The 17,731-nt window shown below is 38.5% G+C and overlaps 2 protein-coding genes across 2 annotated transcripts; one reads left to right on the plus strand and one right to left on the minus strand.

Moving 5' to 3' along the window:
- Positions 1 to 2,291: 2,291 nt before the first annotated feature.
- Positions 2,292 to 5,170, minus strand: LOC146451686 (uncharacterized). The gene is made up of 2 exons (XM_085098999.1): positions 4,954 to 5,170; positions 2,292 to 4,858 (listed from the first exon to the last, which is right to left on the minus strand). The coding sequence occupies exon 2, from the start codon at positions 4,815 to 4,817 to the stop codon at positions 4,113 to 4,115; it is 705 nt and encodes a 234-aa protein (XP_084955125.1). The 5' UTR covers positions 4,818 to 4,858; positions 4,954 to 5,170; the 3' UTR covers positions 2,292 to 4,112.
- Positions 5,171 to 6,759: 1,589 nt separating this feature from the next.
- LOC146451687 (uncharacterized) lies at positions 6,760 to 15,255 on the plus strand. Its single transcript, XM_085098756.1, has 7 exons — positions 6,760 to 7,166; positions 9,748 to 9,877; positions 10,007 to 10,087; positions 11,596 to 11,705; positions 12,838 to 12,884; positions 13,250 to 13,355; positions 14,375 to 15,255. The coding sequence occupies exons 1-7, from the start codon at positions 6,813 to 6,815 to the stop codon at positions 14,477 to 14,479; spliced, it is 933 nt and encodes a 310-aa protein (XP_084954882.1). The 5' UTR covers positions 6,760 to 6,812; the 3' UTR covers positions 14,480 to 15,255.
- The last annotated feature ends 2,476 nt before the right edge of the window (positions 15,256 to 17,731 follow it).

The raw sequence follows: 17,731 nt of genomic DNA on the forward strand, positions 1-17,731 counted from the left end.
AAGATTTCATGTTGCTGGATAAATACAACAAGTAGGTGGGGAATCAAACAGCTAGGAATTTCTTTTGGTACTATTTTACTTCTATTTTCGTAAGAAAATAGTCGGGGGCCACATTCTTAGTAACCAGGGGAAATCCCTGGCCCTCGCCTCTTAATGACAGCCCTGTAAACGTAGCGGATATATATGAAAATACTAGTATCGTACAGTTGTAAAACTCTACAAAAAATTCTATGCAATTTTCAGTGTCCAAATTTGGGCCAGGTATAACAACTGATTTCACTGAGTCCAAAATAATATCGCAATAGTGGGTAATAATAATTTTTATTGGTGTTGTCCTGCAAATTTATCATAACTATAACAGAAGTCTTGAATCTGATTGGCTATCAGCAGCCATGGTTTGAGCTTTCAATTGATAGTTAACTATTATTCACCTCAGTGGAGGTGGATAGTGATGGATATTAACCAAGCCGCTTGGCTGCTCTGTCCATTTCTGTTCTAACAGACAGAACACACCATTGCACATGCTGTAGTAGGAAGTTACACTGTGTTAAGTTTTTTTTTTTTCGTGCTTCTTGCAATTAAAACTGTTGTCTGCTGTTCATTCTAGCTTTCTAAAAAGTTTTCCTCCTTTTCTTTCTTGATTTTTATTACAGAAATGATTGATTGGTAACAGGCCCTTCTGTCATCCAATTCAATCTATTATCATACTCATGGTTAAACAAATTAGATTCCCGCAATTTTGTTAATCACTTGTGTGGTTGCTGGCTGAATTAGACTCCACTCAATCCTATATTTACAATCGTTAATATTTATGTTTGTAGACCGATAAGTTATTGGCTGGTAAATGGGAACCCATTACCATCCACCAACAGCTTTTATAACAACCTGGCAACAACAGCAAAGGTGAAAATAACTTGAAGGTATAAGATCATGGAAGCCAGTTTCTTAAATGCTTAACTTGCTTATCGTTGCTATTTATATATATTTTTTTCTTATAAATGATTATAAATTATAATAAATTATAATAAATATATAATTTAAGTATTACTAGTTCGTGCCATTACTTATTAGTCTTCATCATTACAGACCTTTAGATTTGTTCAAACGTTGTTCAGGTTATGTCCTCTCACAATAATCTCATTCCTGGAGTCTCTCTCTTGACCTTCAGTCGTTTCAGTAGCAGGAAGGAGAGAATACTCTAGAAATGCAACTGGTTTGAAATGAAAATTGCACTTGTGTTGTTCTCATGCCTGACATTTGGTTGAGGCACTGTCATGTTGTGTTGCATATGAGATCTGACAAGTACGTATGATAAGTATTGTATGTCTTAAAGTATCGAATTTAAATGTTCTTAAATCATAGCCAGTCTTAACGTCCTATTGATGCGGACAGTTTCGATGACTGTCAGCCATCTTTATCAAAGCTTGAAAAACATGAAGAGTGTCAGAAGCCTTAAATAGACTTCCGAAGGTGCTGATTATTACGATAAATGCGCAAAGTCACTCTGTAGACGCTCTGTAGGGAGCCTATCAGCTTTCTCCCATATGGACAGAAGTGATCGCCAACCCCAAACCAGGGGGGCAGGGGGCGTCTACAGAGTGACTTTGCGCATTAAGACTGGCTATGATTTAAGAACATTTAAATTTGACTGTTTAATTTCACTAGCCTGATGAATTTCTTCAAGAATGTCTTAAAGTATGCTGGGGTTATAGTCAGTACAAATAGTATGTCCTGTTAATGTCAGTATCGTAACTGTTATAAGTAGTCTATGTAGTGTTTATTATTGTAAATGTTGGTGTTGTGAAAGGCTAATAATAATAATAATAAAAAAATCTGTTGCATAATAAGTGGTGGTTTGAAGCTTTAAGTCTCTGTCATATTGTTTCCTTTAATAAGAAACTTTGTTTCCCACAATCTCTTTTCACACAGGGCTCGGTTGTTTGAAAGCTGTTTAATAATTTATTGCTAATCCCTGATTGAAAGTTAACCCAGGGTTTCATTTCACTTGTTAAGAATGTTTTTAAACTCCCAAATAAAAGTTTCAGGGGTGACCATCGGAAATTTTGAAAAGAACCCCTAGAAGGTACCAGAATTCTGTTTTGTGGGCGTGGTCCAAACATTTTTTTACCCCTAGGAGGTACCAAATTAGTTGACAAACAAGATTAGTTCCTCTCATATTTTTTGGCTCAATACCCTAAATGGTACCACCATATCTCTGACAGAAGTCATTTTGGACATTTTAAGCTCTAGTTGATCCTTGTTTTAATTTCCCCAGGTTTTACCCCATTTCAGGCCAAGGTATGGTGTTGCACACCTGCCTTTTTCAGACCTTTAACATGTTTACATTATTTCAGATGTACATCAAAACCCTGTTTCTCTCTATGCCCTCGCTCAGACAATCAAGACTGGCACTGGTACTAGTAAGTTATGGTGTCTGGAAAAATCTGTATGTAATTGTTTTTTTTTGTTACTTTTGAGTTTGCCCACTTCAAGATGCTGCAAGTTACCATATTCATAAATGCAGGCCTGACAGAAAGAAACATTTATTCAACAATGAAGAAAATGAATATAATTTGCAGGAGACCCAGCAGTTAACTTTTGCTCCCGTTGAGTTTGTTCGCTTTATTATTTGAAGGGGTGCGTGAAATTACGCCCCAAGTGACTGTTGATGTAAATTCAAGTTGTCCTTTTGTTTCACAAGCGAATACAAGGCAATTTGGAAGGAGAATCAAGCAATTTATCAGAAGTCACTTGAGGCTTTTTTTCCTGGCACCCCTTCATTTTTACACCCAAATTATAAGGCTCAATTTTGATGACTCAATCTCTCAACTGGTTACTCACTACAAAATAGAATGGTTTTGCGTGTGCAACTAACAGGAGTAAAAGATGGTTTGATAGAAAAAATAGTAATAATAAAAAAAGAAAACGAGGTTTGACATAAGATGACTAGGGATCAGTGTTTTCCCATTGTACTATTTAACATGACAACCAACAACTAATACTGTAGCCCTTCTCTCAAACCTATCAATTTTACTTTCTTTCAAAGCATTCAGCCAAACAAAGAGTGTACAGCATTTCATTTACAAGCAAAACGTATGCAATTTTTGGATTTATGTACAAAATTTTATATACGTCTTAAGAAAATTATATCCCTTAGCATCAAATAAACAGTATTTAATTCCAAGAGAGTGGGAGGGCTTCCTTATAAAGGAATGAAACATATAAAAAGTATGAAGAAACCCTGGAAAAAAAAAAAAAAAAGACTTGGATCAAATTTATTTTCATCCCTTAGAGATTCTGACAAGCAGCTTTCAATCCCTAACTCTACTGATGGTCGAAAACACCCTGACAGGTACTAAAACTTTATTCCTTAAATTATCACCTCATCACTGTTATATGAGTGTACCCCCCCCCCCCCTTGCCGAAGTACCAAATCCACCAAAGTTGTTACAATACCATAAAAGACATAATATATGTAATAGTGCGCATTACTTGAAATAAAAGTCTCAAACTTATTCCAATTTATTAAAGAATGTACAGGAGACTCTTTGAAAAAGCACATTTATTTAATGTACACAGTTAGATTTAAAGCTAGAAGCTTGTGAGACCGTGTACATAAAAAAAAATATTTTTAAACAAACAAAACATAAACATCTCAAAAATCCCAACTGGCAGGGAGGCTTACCAGTTGGCTATTTACAAACTGTGGCCGATTTGAAACATGGGACTAACATGAAACAAATCTAACTAGTGGTCAGAGAGAAGACTAAAACTTGGGGCAAAAGAAAAATGTTATAAAGATGACATAGCAACACAGCTAATGAGCAACAAAATTGCAGAAACTACCATATTTCCTCAATTCAGCTAACTGTAAAATACTCAGATTGTTTAATATATCCTTAAGCTTTTTTGTGGAGGTGATTCCCACCCAATAATAGGGGGTTTGTTGTGGGAGGTGTGTGTGTGTGTGGGGGGGGGGGGGGGACAACCCTCTGCTAAGATAAGGTGTCAGGTGGTCGGCTATAAAAGATAAATATTTACTGCTATATATAAGACAACAGTTTTATGCAGAAACTATTTCCCTCACCGCAATTACCGTTCAGTTTTAGGTCTCAGCATTTTTTGTCCTTCTTATCGTCGAGGGATTTAAGGTAGTCTTTAAGTTGTTGCACCTCTTCTCTCAGTTGTCTGTTCTCCTCTTCCAAAGATTCAGCTCTCTCTTTTACGCTCATTTCTTTCTGCCTCTTGAGATCGCGAGACCTTTTCGCAGCTTGATTATTTTTTCGCCGTCTCTCCCAATATTTGTCATCCTTAGAAGCATCGTCGACCGACTTTCGGGCATTTCTTGACATAACGCTTCCTGCTCTCTGCTTCACGATTTCCGCGGCCGTCCCTTTATCACCCGAAGTCTTTCTCCTTCTTTTTCTCGGAGCTGCTCTTTCTTTCTCTGTGCATACGCTTGCAGATTTTTTCTTTCTCACCCGGGGAGTTCTATCATTTTCGTTCAGTGAAATCGAAGACTCGCATGAACTCGAGGAAGCAGGATTCTCAGAGCTGCAGACGCTCCCGCCTATACCCTCGTCTGTATCGGAGATGCTGACGGCGCTTGGTGACGTTAGCGGAGTGTTGTTTATGTTGAACTGGGCAGGCAAACCACATTCTGATGGGATGTCTTGCTCGTCAATAAAGCTGACAAGGTCCTGATCCATTTCATCTTCGGAATAATCGCTTTCCGTGCGCGAGAGTCCAGAGCACAGGTCCTTCACAGCTAAAAACTCATCGAGGTCCATGTAATTCTTCAAGAAATTGGTATTCATGTTTGGTTGCTGTAGTAATTAAACCTTCGATTCCAAGTGCTCTAACAAGAGGGAAAAACACCACATTTTCATACGCAACATTACGATTAATTCATCAGTTGTTATAAGTTTGGTTGTTTTATGTTACTTGGCTTACCTCACAGCCTCGGAGCTACATTCGACTCTTCTAAATGCCTTTCTCGGAAGAAAAACTACAAAAACAGAATAACCTGGTGATAATCTTACGTTTTCTAGACAAACGTTGGAACTGTAACTCTGACTCTGTTCGCGGAGCATAAATAATATTTTCCTGGCCAACTTCACGTGTAAACAGAGAAGTTACCGGCGAGAACCTCATCCGTAAAATCTGAGCAAGTGGCTTGCTACTGTGTGATTGGCGGAAACGATCGAACAATCGAATCCACCTCACGTGCGTAATTTATTTGTCACCGCTGGAGTCACTTGGGAAGGCTCCTTACAGGTGACCGGCTCACGTTTTGTGAGCACGGCTCGTGTATTGTACATGTGTATAGGTGTAGCACGCGAGGAAAAAACTGGCAAACGACAGTGCATTTCAAAGAAAAAACAGAAGCTAAGAAAAAAATGCCACCTGCTTAATATTTCTTAATTTTTCTGCGTAATCATTGCGTTGATTCCCTTTTATACAGAGATTTAGACTTCCTTTAGACCCTAATACACTCACTCGTATTTGGGAAATCTGCGCTTTGTTCAGATAGTGATTTTGACTGGACTGAACTTCAAATCTAAGGTTCCTGGGTTCATTTTAGTGGATATTGTCAGCCCAAAATTTCGTAAAACTAGAAAACTAATAAACTCTTGATGGGAGTCTTAAGTCCCTTTTCATTTTTCTCGCTCCCCAATCACGCCTGGAAAAACATCATTGCTAACAAAAAGATGAAATAGAAAATAACTAAAAGCGCCGTCAAGTAGCCCTGTGAGGAACTCAAAACATGCTCATACATGTTTTTTTCGCTTCAGCAAAACGGGAATACAAAGTGTAAGTAAGCTGTTCGCTAACTCGTGTGCATGATACGCGTGACGCGTGACCATCAAAGGAAGAATCTCACGTGCAAATAAACATAGTCAACATACTCTCCCCTCCCCAGTGCGAAATGGCTGACCACATCGATAAAAATCCAGGAAAACTGCCCCAAAAGCAAAAAACATGAACAAGACAAAAATCCTCATGGTATCCCAGAACAGAGAATGAAGTCCGTCGGATGAAACATTAGCCTGTCGTAAGACAGGCCTTTGCCCTGGCGGAGTTGGCGCGTTTCGTCCGATTTTGGCGTGATGTGTATGCTATAAAATGTGACCCTGATACCTTTGGCTGGTTTGGCTCGTGAAACGAAAGACACTGCTAAGCGCTGGTTTCCTTTCTTTCTTTGACGCCAATACCAAACTGAATGTCCGTTAAGTATCCGTAGGTTTCAGTCCATGCATTTAATTTTAATTTCGTAATCTTGTTGAAGGTCTCGCAAGCCGATCATTCCATGATTTTTGCAAGGCGATTAAAAAAAAATCATGAAGAACTACAGAGTAGCTTTCGTTTCAGGGAAGGAATTGAGAGATCGAACGTCCATCAAGCCGGGAGGGGGGACTCCCGTGTAAAATACCTGCTGACGGAAGTCATTTTAGACTGCGAGCAGAGCCTCCTTTTGTCTTTCTCTTTGCCAAAATCGAGCAAGCAAAAGAAAGGCTCTGCTAGCAGGGTGCTTAAGGGGTACCAAACCACGAATTTTAACCCCTAAAAGGTACAACAATCACCCCATTCACTTTTATATGGGAGTCCCCTTCAGGCCATCAACAACACCCTCCAAGACAAGATAGACAAGATGGACGTTTTTCACGCGTGATCATGAGCAAGATTCCCTTTGGTGCCGCGTGACTTCTCACATGGGTACAAAATAGCCCTCTCCCTCCCCTCCCCGACGAAATAGGCAATGCCCCGGCTCAAATCCAAAATGGCGGGAAAGTTTTTAGATTGTAGTTGAGATGTCTTTTTCGCCTGATTCTCGGGGAAGTAAATGTTCTTATGACGATGAAAGTTTTGAGACGACAGAAGAGTCATTGCTAGCTGATGGAAAAAGCTCCCCTGTGGTGTTGGGTAGACAAGAGAGTGTATTTCTTGCAGAGTCAAGCTCTTCATCTGTGGAAGAGAGTTTTAGACATGGGCAAAATTCTCAGCAGGAATTAAGCGGAGCGTCTATTTCTGAGGGCCTTGAGATAATTTTAAGCGAAAGCATAGCGGAATCAGAAAATATCACAGAAGAATGTGGATATTCTGGTCTGTTTGATTCATTAGCGAGTGAAGGCAGTGAAGAGGCAAAAGCGGAACTCTGCACAGAGGTAAGCTTGTGAAGTTAAGCTTATATGCTTAACTGCTCATAAAAGACAAGTTTATTAGCTTGTGAGAGCAGATACCTTTTCCAGCTTTTGTTTCGTGACCGGTGAAACAAAAGCCAGATTACACTGGTGTCTGCTCTTGCAGGCATATTTTTATAGGCTATTGGTGCCTGCAAAACTTTTGAAAAGTGCCATGGCTAGGGCAGTATGGAGGTTAGCCTGAGTAAACTGACGTTGTTTTGTGGTGTTACAACCAGGTTTCCTTGCAAAATATGTAACGTCTGAGTAATGGCTGTAATTCTGGCCCCAGTTGTTCAAAGAGCGGATAACTTTATCCACTGGATAAGTCACTATTCAGCGGAGCAAATGTACTCCAACTAACTCTCTCAAGGCAAATTTTCCACACAATCCCATACTTAAATTTTACATATGCTCGTACTCCATCCACGAATTATAGGGCTATCGGGAAAATCTTGCACACATTTCATCTGCGGTATAGCAACCTATCCAGTGGTTAAAATTATCGGCATGTACTAAACTGAACCAGGAACACCAGAACACTGAATTTGACGGTGTTGTTTTGTTTTCCCACTGCAGACCATGTAAAAAATAAAATGTCAAATAATTTGTTTACCCACGTATAACGAAAGAGCTTAGAGCTTGTTATAAAGTGTACGTGTATGAGATCGAATTAGAATTTAGAAGAGTTGGTTTTAGGGTTAGGGAGGAAAACCGGAGAACCCGGAGAAGAACAAACAACAAACTCTACCTTCGTATGACAGCGGGTCCGGGGAGCGGGTCCGGGGAGTGAACCCAGGTCACATTGGTGGGAGGCGAGCGCCATTCCACCATTCCAGCTTTCCCTATGTGATCATAGTCTTTGGAAATTTTCAAATAGTCGCGTGAATATGAATGGATAATTATTTTCTCCAGAGAATATCATGCGGTCTGTAATGGGTAAAGAAAGATCAAGCGAAAAAGGTTGATAACTTGTAACCGGCCAGTACGTAACTCTTTCATGTTATGTGGGTAAACAAATTACATGTGACATTTTATTTTTTTACATGGTCTGTAACGGGAAAACAAAACAACACTGTCAAATTCAGTGTTCCGGGGTGTTCCGGTGTTCCTGGTTTTAGTACCTGCCAAAATTTATTCACTCTTTGGACAACTGCAGCCTGATTGGTTGAAATGAATTTCCCATGTGGTGTACAAAAAAAAAATGCACCTGATTGCAGGTTTTATGTGCATGTAAGGTGCTCTTCCTGTACATTACAGTACAGCTTCGGGACTAGAAGAACTTATTTTTTGCAGAGTAACAAGTAATGAAATGTGGTTGAATTTTTCCTTCATTTGTTTTCTCTCATTTCTCTCACAACTTTTTTCTCATTTGGAATTGGAAATTAGATATAAGACAAATGAGGCAGAGTATAAAATATCATTTAATTTTAGCCCTAGTGAGGAAAATGTGGGACACTCCATGAGGTTTCCCACACTTTAACTGAATGAATGATAATAATCTTTATATTTGAGGATGCCAACTTCACTAACACTAGTGATTTACAGAAGGGTCCTCTAAGACCAAAAATAATAATTAACATGATAAAAGTTTAAAAAAAATAGAAGCACATCAACAAGGAAAAAGTTAACGAATGAAGAGTCTACAATTACTGAATTTTATATGCACATGATATTTAAGAACAAAAAAAAGCATGTAATAAAGGAAATACACGGAATTCACTAATTAAAAGGTAATTTAAAAACCACTTTGGAAAGGCTTCATTTAAAGCGGGGTAAACTGGTGGCTCCCCTCAGTGATAGATCAAGGGAGTTCCACTCATTTGCAGTAAAGTTAAAACTGGTCCAATGGCCCCACCTTCATTTGGCTGCCGTTTTCCTTTCATTTTAGAGTGGCTGATGTCTTTGCAATTTATCCTTCTATTGTGCAGTTCCAGAAAAAATCCATACCCACCCAATGGAAGGTCATTGAAATTCCTAAGGGGAGGGGGAGGGGGGTCTTAAAAGACAAAATTTTAGAAACGTAACAAAGTATGAGGTATAAAGCTAAACTGGAATTTCCTGGAGGGAGGTTGATCGGGTGCAAAACAACTAAAAACCTTTCATGGGGAGAGTATGGATTTTGTCTGGAACTGCACATTTCACTTTGTTCCCCATCTGGGCCCAGTTGCTCGAAGCATGGTTAGCACTAACCCCGGTTAAATGCCATGACAACCTATAGGTTTTAATACCTCTTAACCAATAGCGCTAACCATGCTTTGAGCAACTCAGCCCTGGATGTTAATTATGTTTCGAAATTAATTGTGCATATAGTTTTAATCATGTATATGTTGTGGTTCAATGTTTGTTTGTTGAATCTTATCTTAGTTAGGTGTTCCCCAGTTAGTAGAGGGATTATTTTCCTCACGTAAGTTATTATTATTATTTTATTTGTTTATTTCTCTGATTTACCATGTTTTAACAGGGCTCCGAAACATTATTTTAGATAAGTACAGTGTTAATTTGATTTAAAATACTGTACATGATCTTGAATTGTGTTGAAATGTATTTCAATGGTGTTGCACAGGATGAAATCAGTACTGAAGGAGAAGAGAATGAAGGACAAGATTCCTTTATCGAGAAGAAGTTAGCTCTACTGTCATCTGGCTCAAGAACACTTACTTATGAAAAAAAAGATGACAGCAAAATGACAGATGGTAGGTTTCAATAATGTTAACTCAAACTGGCATGGAATATTTTACTGTTTTCCTTGGATGTGGAGGTGAAAAAGTGTTGGAGAGTGATTATGTGATTTGTTATTGAATTTGTTTTTTATTTTATTTTAGATAATGATGAAATGAATAACTTCTGTTCAGGAAAATTAAAAATGATGGCAATGAAAAAACACAAGACTGACCAAGAATGCCGTAAGTACATTGCCTTTTTTTAGCTATTTTGTTTTCAAAGTTCTTTGTGTTTTTAATCTATTATGGCGGTTAGAATATTTTATTTAAAGGCCCACATTCACCCAAGATGTGCTGCGCGCCGAGGAACAGTTTTCATATATGAACCCCCCCCCCCCCCCCCATTTTATTTGAGCGGGAGTCGAGTGAGAAAACAATAAACGATCACAAATATTCTTTCCTTCCAGCACGAGTCGTAGAGGAAACCCGCATGAACCGCTTGAGTTCGTACAGCCAATAAGATCACGCGTTTGGACAATACAGCATTTCAAAACAAAAACAAACCACCACAATGACTCTTGGGTGAAGGTGGGCCTTTAAAATAAATGGAAAAAATGTACATTGGTCCTGGTATCTACAGTAGATACTCTCACGTTAGGCAAGTTTTGTTATATACTTATTATTATGTTTTGTTATAAACATATTCACACAGTATATTTTCTATTTTCCTTATTTTTATGTATTGTAAAGTGCCATGAACTGTTGGGATTTGTTGCGTTATATAAGTACTTGTTAATTATTATTATTATTATTATTATTATTATTATTATTATTATTATTATTATAATTATTACAATATAGGTAGTGCCTCCAAATGCAGATATATTTTTGTGCAGTTTGTGACTATGTGGGAAAAGCAGATCTTAGCAAGGGTTATGAAATCTAAGGAGAAAATTGGCGGTAACCCCTCTTCTTTCAGAGATAATTAAGCAACAAAAATTGTAAAAAGCTTCAAAATACAAAACAATGTGTGGAATATTTTTTCAAAAATATTGACGTTTAGTTATCTCTAAAAAATTCCTGGTTACCCCAATGTTCCTTTTAGATTTCAATAACACTTACTAAGATCTTTCTTTCCCCCCCATAGTCATACACTATGCAAAAATTCCTTTGAATTACTGGGCACCATCCTTAATAATTTAGATTTTCTGAGACCATCCCAAGATATATAGAATGTATGCACAGTAGCAAAAGGCGTTACCATCCTTACATAATAACTTTTAATTTGTTGTCTCTCATGTGGATATTAGTATACTGATGGGAAATCTAAAAGGCTTGGGATGGACTAGCATTCCATCTGGTGGGCTGGGGGAAGTAGCAATTCTCCTAGACACTTCATGCTGGGTATCCTGTGATGGACTGTCATCCCACCAAGGAGGGAGTTGTAATACCCCTAATCAATTCATGCTGGGTTCTCCTGTGAAGGACTATCACCCCATTCATGCCGGGTATCCTGTGATGGACTATCATCTTTATCCAGGCGGGAGTAACTGTGGTAATACTCATGATCCTAATCAATTCATGCTGGGTATCCTGCGATGGACTAGCATCCCATCTGGCACAAGGGAGAGTAGCAGCATTCCTTGTTACTTCTTGCTACAGAAACCACAGTTCAGTTTCTACCTATCTATGCATTGCACTTTTATTACTTTGCCTAATATTTAATCGTATAATATTTCTGCTTGCAACAGCTGAGCAGACAGTGAAGACTGTTGTACGACCAGTTGATCAACCAGTTGCTGGCAATAAAAGGAAAATTGAAAGTTTAAAGATTGAAAATTTAATGAACAAAATGGAAAAGGTCAGTGCCATTTTATGATAGTAATACAGTTTCAGAAAATATCCATAACCTCCAAAGTGGAGGGGGATTCAAAAAACAAAGTTTTTAAGTGAAAGTTTGAATTAAATTGGAATTTCCAGCGGGGTGGAGGGAAGGATGAAATTTGATGCATTTTTTACCCTTCCTTACTCATTGGGATCCAAATATTAAAATTTTGGTGTTCAAAATCTATCCAAGTTTTTTTCTGTTTTGTAATGAATGCCCTTCAAAGGCTGAGGGCACTTCTCTTGGTAGTCTTAGTGTTTACATTGGTAACACCAAGTTTTACAGACACCTATTGGCCAGGTATGATTTTGGCTGTCAATCTTTCAAAATTTCTTCTTTCTTGATGAAACATAGTGAGATAGGTTGTTTGAACTCACAGGTGTATTTAGTGCTACGTTCACTATTCAAGTTGCTTTATTTAACTGAATGATTGGTAATTAAGATAGTAATATACATGGAGGGTGACTCAGCATGAGAACTGCACCTGCATGGTGTCCTATTACATTACATAACATCCTTCCTCCTTTGAGAAAGTAGTGCTGGATCAAACATATCACATAGTACAAAGAACAAAAAAATAAAAAAAAATTCAAACTTGCAGTAGCTGTATCAAATAAAGTTTTTTGTTTATCAGTTTCTTTTTCTCTCTCAGCATTCCAGTAGTGTTTTGGGAGTTTAGAGCTCATTTCCTTATGTAGTGTTTCAAATAGGCAGGTTCTCTGACAGCTCTCTTGGGTGTGGTTGCCTCTGACAAAGGAGTCTGGTTTCTTCTAGCGTCCAGGTTCGGAGTTCTTGGGTGTTGATATTGGAGTTGATTGTTGTGTAGAGTGGGGTGATTCAGTTGTCTTGTTGTTATGTCCTCATATGCATCATATGCGTTTAGTTTTAGGTTGGGCAATTTGTTGTGTCTTTCGAAGATCAATTCTGTTCCGTCTGTAAGTTGCATTTAGTGTGATCTTAATCTAGGTGAGGTGTTCAAGTTTTTTTGGTTTTGCTGTTGTTTCGAATTTCCAATTGCTTGTTTTAATAGAGCTCTTTAATATGGAGTTAGATGTAAACAGCTACACTACTTAGTGGCATACTCACTTAATTTCTGAATTTTTAACAGAAAAAACAAAGTGATTTCCATAATCCAAGACAGTGCACTGAGTGCAGGTAATCAATGAAATCGTTACCTTACGTGGATGAAAATGCATTAGTTTTGAGATGGTTGGGGTTTTCTTAAGACCCCATAAGTTGGCAGGCAAGATCTCCCCCAGTCAGGCACCCATTTTCACATTTCCAAACTCGCAGTGAGATCTGGGTACAAGATTAATAATTTAGCATACCTACATTTTCCATGGGCTCGCCAAACCTTGAAGAGTGTGCAGTGAAATGCAGACAGACACCCTTTGCTGTTATAATGATGATGATGGTGGTGTCAACTGATGAAGTGAACTCGAGAGATTGTGACGGTGTTGGTGTTGATGTTAATGTTTGGTAGTTTTCTTTAAGTTGTTTGTGCTTCTTTCTCTTTCCAGGAGCATGAAATCTAACATTGCAAAAAACACATTCTTAAAGAGAAAGTTGGAGATTGCAAAAAGAGCAGAATTTGAAGACAGGCTTCAGACACACCTGTATCAAAAGGTATGGTTATGTCATTCAAAATCTTTCCAAGTTTCTGAATTATCATGAATGTCCTTCAAAGGCAGGGCACTTCTCTTGATAGTCTTGGTGTTTACATGGATAATTAAACACCAAGTTTTACAGAAACCTATTGGCCAGGTATGGTTTTATAGTTTCTTTTAAGAAATGATGGACTTGTGCTGTTGTTTCAATAGCAGTATAATGATGGTTTTATTAAATGGTTTATGTGCTGTAAATCCCAGCGTAATCAGACTTCTGTCGTGTTCATGTCCAGTCATTCAACAGCACAAAAGCAACAGACTAATTAATGCACCTATCATCAGCCATCAGGGGGAGGGGGGGGCACGGGCAAGGAAGGGGACTGGTAAAGTTACCTCTCGAAAGTGCTAATCCTCCCCCCACGCTTGGAAGAGGATGTAGAAAGATCAAAACTAAGTGCTCTGACAACAAAAATTCTTTCATGGTACAGTAAAAGTACTTGTCAAATATTTTCGCATTTTATACGGAAACACAGCAAAATATCTATGACAGTGTCCCTTTTAAAGTCCTCACATGACAGCTCTGATGCTCCTACAAATATGTCAAAGATGTATCTGATCCTTGGGAGCCAACTGCAGGCAGTTGTAGGTTATCTGTCAATAATTTCTGATAATTATGGACCTCTAGAGACTTTTTGCATAGGCTACGAGTAGTCCCCCATTTTTCCTCAGGGATAGTAGGGCGAGCGATACGCGAGCGCGCGTGAAAATCACCCCATGCAAGAAAAGGGGACACGCGGCGGGGAAAGCGCCGCGTGTCGCCTTTTCTCACGTGGAGTGATTTTCACGCGTGCTCGCGTGTCGCTCGCCCTACTATCCCTGGGGAAAAATGGGGGACTACTCGTAGTCTACTTTTTGCAGTCCAGGCTCATGGTACTTATTCTTTGACTAGCTATCCTCCAAGTTGTGTCAGATAACCAAATAATTTCTGGGTTTGATAAAAGTGAACTGGAATAAGTAAGTGTTTTGTTTATCTTTCAGGATTCTGCTACCCTCATTGCCGAGATAGTCAATTGTTGTCCCAAGCCTACTGCATCGGCCAGTGAAGTTTGGGAAAAGTTACTTCACAGTGGAGGAAACAAATAATCATGCCATAGTACATGGTGCAGCCTTCAATCAACGTGACTATGAACTTATTGACGTGTAACCTTGCAAGACAAGTTACATTGACTGAAACAATATAAAAAAGTTATTGCAACGAAAACCACACAAATGAGAACTTAATTCACTCAAGGCACGTCTCATGAGTAAACAGCAACTTGTCAAAAAGAACAAATTATTCATGAATTTGAGGAAATTGAAGGACTGAGAGCATAACCGACCCAAATGACTTTTTAGATCATTTTTTTGTTGTTGTTATTTTAGCTCAGATTAGCTGGAGTTTTTATATGTGGCCTTGTCAATTCCTTCAGGAAACGTTGCTCCAATGTTTTATCCGCTCCTTTGTGCTTTGTTTGCAATAAAAACCTGTGATTATGGGCAGATTTCTGTTTTTATCACAAAATGAAAAGCAAAGCAGCAGATAAAACATTGGAGCAACCTTATTTGAGAGGAATTCAAGGCCACATACAAAAACTCCAGTGAATCTGAGTTAAACAACAAAAAGCGATCTAAAAAGTCATTTGGGTCGGTTATACTCTCAGCCCTTCAATTCTAGTTCTACCGCAACAGAAAAGCAAAGTTAATTCATTACTATTTCTACTCTTTCTGATAAATACTTAGGAATTTAAGGTAAAGATTAGCAAAGCTATTACCGGTACTTGAAACATTACCTGTGATAATTTTTTGGATGATGAACATTTATTTTTAAGAGAATTATAAATTATTTCAAAGTGTTTATTATATTTATAATAATAATTTAATAATTTATTATTTATATAGCGCGCGAATCATAAACAGATGCTCTCGCGCGCTTTACAATAAAGATATCCTAAATAAATATAATTTAAAATTAATTAGGCTTGACGAAATAAATGAGTTTTTAACCTGTCCTTAAAAGATTGAACACTTTGTGCGCAGCGAACTGCGTTCGGTGAATTGTTCCAGAGCGCTGGTGCGGCTACAGTAAAGCTACGATCACCCAGCGTACGCAGAGTCTTGATTCTGGGCGGTTGAAGGAGGACTTCGCTGGATGACCTAAGACTATATCTAGATACTGTCTTTAGGGTGATAAGTTCGCTAAGATATGCTGGAGCGAGTCCATGGATAGCCTTATACGTAATTAACAATATCTTGAAGTCAATACGATACTTCACTGGGAACCAGTGCAACATTTTCATTTATTATGAACATTATATTTTTTGCACCATAGAAAGGGATTTTTACAAACCATAAAGGTCACTCTTTGTTAAAAAAATAAACAGCTACTGCAGTGAAAGCTTGGTGACCTGGTGGCTTGTACCCTCAGTACCATTTTCAAAGTTAAGTTGTATTCTCCAGGAATTTCCCCCAACAAACTGAATGCCCTTAGTGCTTCTGAACACCCTACAGGTCAAAAGCATTACAGCCCCATGGCGATCCTGTTCATTGCAAGAATTGAAGGTCTCGGTGCATAAGTAACCTATCATGCTTTTTACTGGTAGATTGTTTTTGTTTTTTTAGCTCAGATTCACTGGAGTTTTGGCATGTGGCCTGGCAATTCCTTCAGAAAACATTGCCACCATGTTTTAGCTGTTGCTTTGTGCTTTGTTTACAATAAAAGCCCATGATTATGAGCAAGATTTCCATTTTTATCACAAAAGGAAGCACAATGCAAAGAAGTGGATAGAACACTGGGGCATTGTTTTCTGAAGGAATTGAGGACCACATGCAAGATTTCTGGGGAATCTGAGCTAAAACAACAGAAAGCAATCTAAAAAGTAGACAACTTAAAGTGCCCCTAACCCTTCAATTTGTTTTCTTTTGGTAGATTTCCATATCTGTGAAGAACTCATTTTCGAAATTTTTTTTTGGAAATATTGAATCCTTTTTTTTACGAGCGCTAAAAGTTACTGAAATTTCTAAATTTTTGCGCGCTTTAAGCCCCGCTGGACTAATTTTTGTCTTGTGGGCTCATTAGGAACGAGCCAATGAGAAGCGTCCGATATTTGACACTTTCTTAGCTGACGGAAGAAAAGGACACCAGAAGGATTCTGAAGGAATCTTGTGCATGCTGATTCCTTTCTCTACATTTCAAGAGTCGCTGCATCCAAAAACCACACATTTTTCAACCATTTTCTCTGTTTACAATTGAAACATCACCGCGAATCTTCGCATATTTTTGCACGGTGTCCTTTTCTTACGTCACGCTCCATATTCGGACACATTTGGCCGAAAGGGGGACTAATGCGAACGATAGGTGAAAACATCGACAAGACTTCCTTCACTTCTAGCACTTGTAAAAAAAAAAGGATTCAATATTTCTCAAAAATTTTTTTGAAAATGAGTTCTTGAAAGATATGGAAATCTACCAAAAGAAAACAAATTGAAGGGTTAGGGGCACTTTAACTTGAGAGGTATTGGGCTGGGTGGGGGTTGGGAACAGCAACAGGGATTGTTTACAGATTTTGAAGGAAAACCTTGAGGTTTCCCCTGCACTCTCCAAAGTTGCCACATGCAACCCTGACCTATTGACCCTAGGGACTTAAAAGGATTAAGCTGGTCATAGTAGTAATGCAGTTGTTTTAATAAAAGTTGGGGGGAGGGGAGGGGGGCACTGTTAGGAACCTGGGGGAAGGGGGACAGAAAGGATTTTGGGAAGGCAGGGAAGTGCGATAAAATTTTCATGGTGGTGTGAAACAGTTATAGGTCCCTTAAGCAAAAGGTTGAGAGGTTTGATTTACTAGGGAAAGAAGTCTACAAAAGGACAAAGGAAGAAGAAAAGTTCTTACGTTCATGCCCCCCACTCCACAACAACCACTGCCTACCGCAAATCACAACTCAGGCTTTATGTTACAAGAAACTGTTCACTGGAACTAGTCCTTAAGGATGGATACATGAACCTCTCCTAAGCTTAAATGGATGCTAAGTATTGTTCTTAAACAACAGACTTTTGTTTTTAAACAATGCTTAGCCCACATCTTAGTCTAAGATAGCTTCACGAATCCAAGAACTTGTTGTTCACAGTAAACTGTATGTAATTGAGTGAAAACCTCCCTTGACAATGTTTAAGAATCACCAAACTTGAGTTTAAGGACGGTGCCTTCTGCTACTGTGCAAACTAAAATGCTATAGACTGCTATGTATCTCCGAGCTTTTTAAAATTGTTGTTACTTAATGATCTCTGAGAGACACATTGTTACCCCTAATATTCTTTTTGGATTCCAAGTCCTTTGTCAAGATCTCCTTTTTCCGCATAGT

Source organism: Pavona decussata, unplaced genomic scaffold (genome assembly GCF_977016875.1).
Source record: "Pavona decussata unplaced genomic scaffold, jaPavDecu1.1 SCAFFOLD_386, whole genome shotgun sequence".
In the NCBI taxonomy this organism is placed as follows: domain Eukaryota; kingdom Metazoa; phylum Cnidaria; class Anthozoa; order Scleractinia; family Agariciidae; genus Pavona; species Pavona decussata.

Coding starts and splice junctions, on each gene's coding strand:
- LOC146451687 (XM_085098756.1), top strand. CDS start 6,813: ATGTCTTTTTCGCCTGATTCTCGGGGAAGTAAATGTTCTTATGACGAT. Junction 7,167..9,747: donor AAGCGGAACTCTGCACAGAG/GTAAGCTTGTGA, acceptor GGTGTTGCACAG/GATGAAATCAGTACTGAAGG. Junction 13,356..14,374: donor AGACACACCTGTATCAAAAG/GTATGGTTATGT, acceptor TTTATCTTTCAG/GATTCTGCTACCCTCATTGC.
- LOC146451686 (XM_085098999.1), bottom strand. CDS start 4,817: ATGAATACCAATTTCTTGAAGAATTACATGGACCTCGATGAGTTTTTA.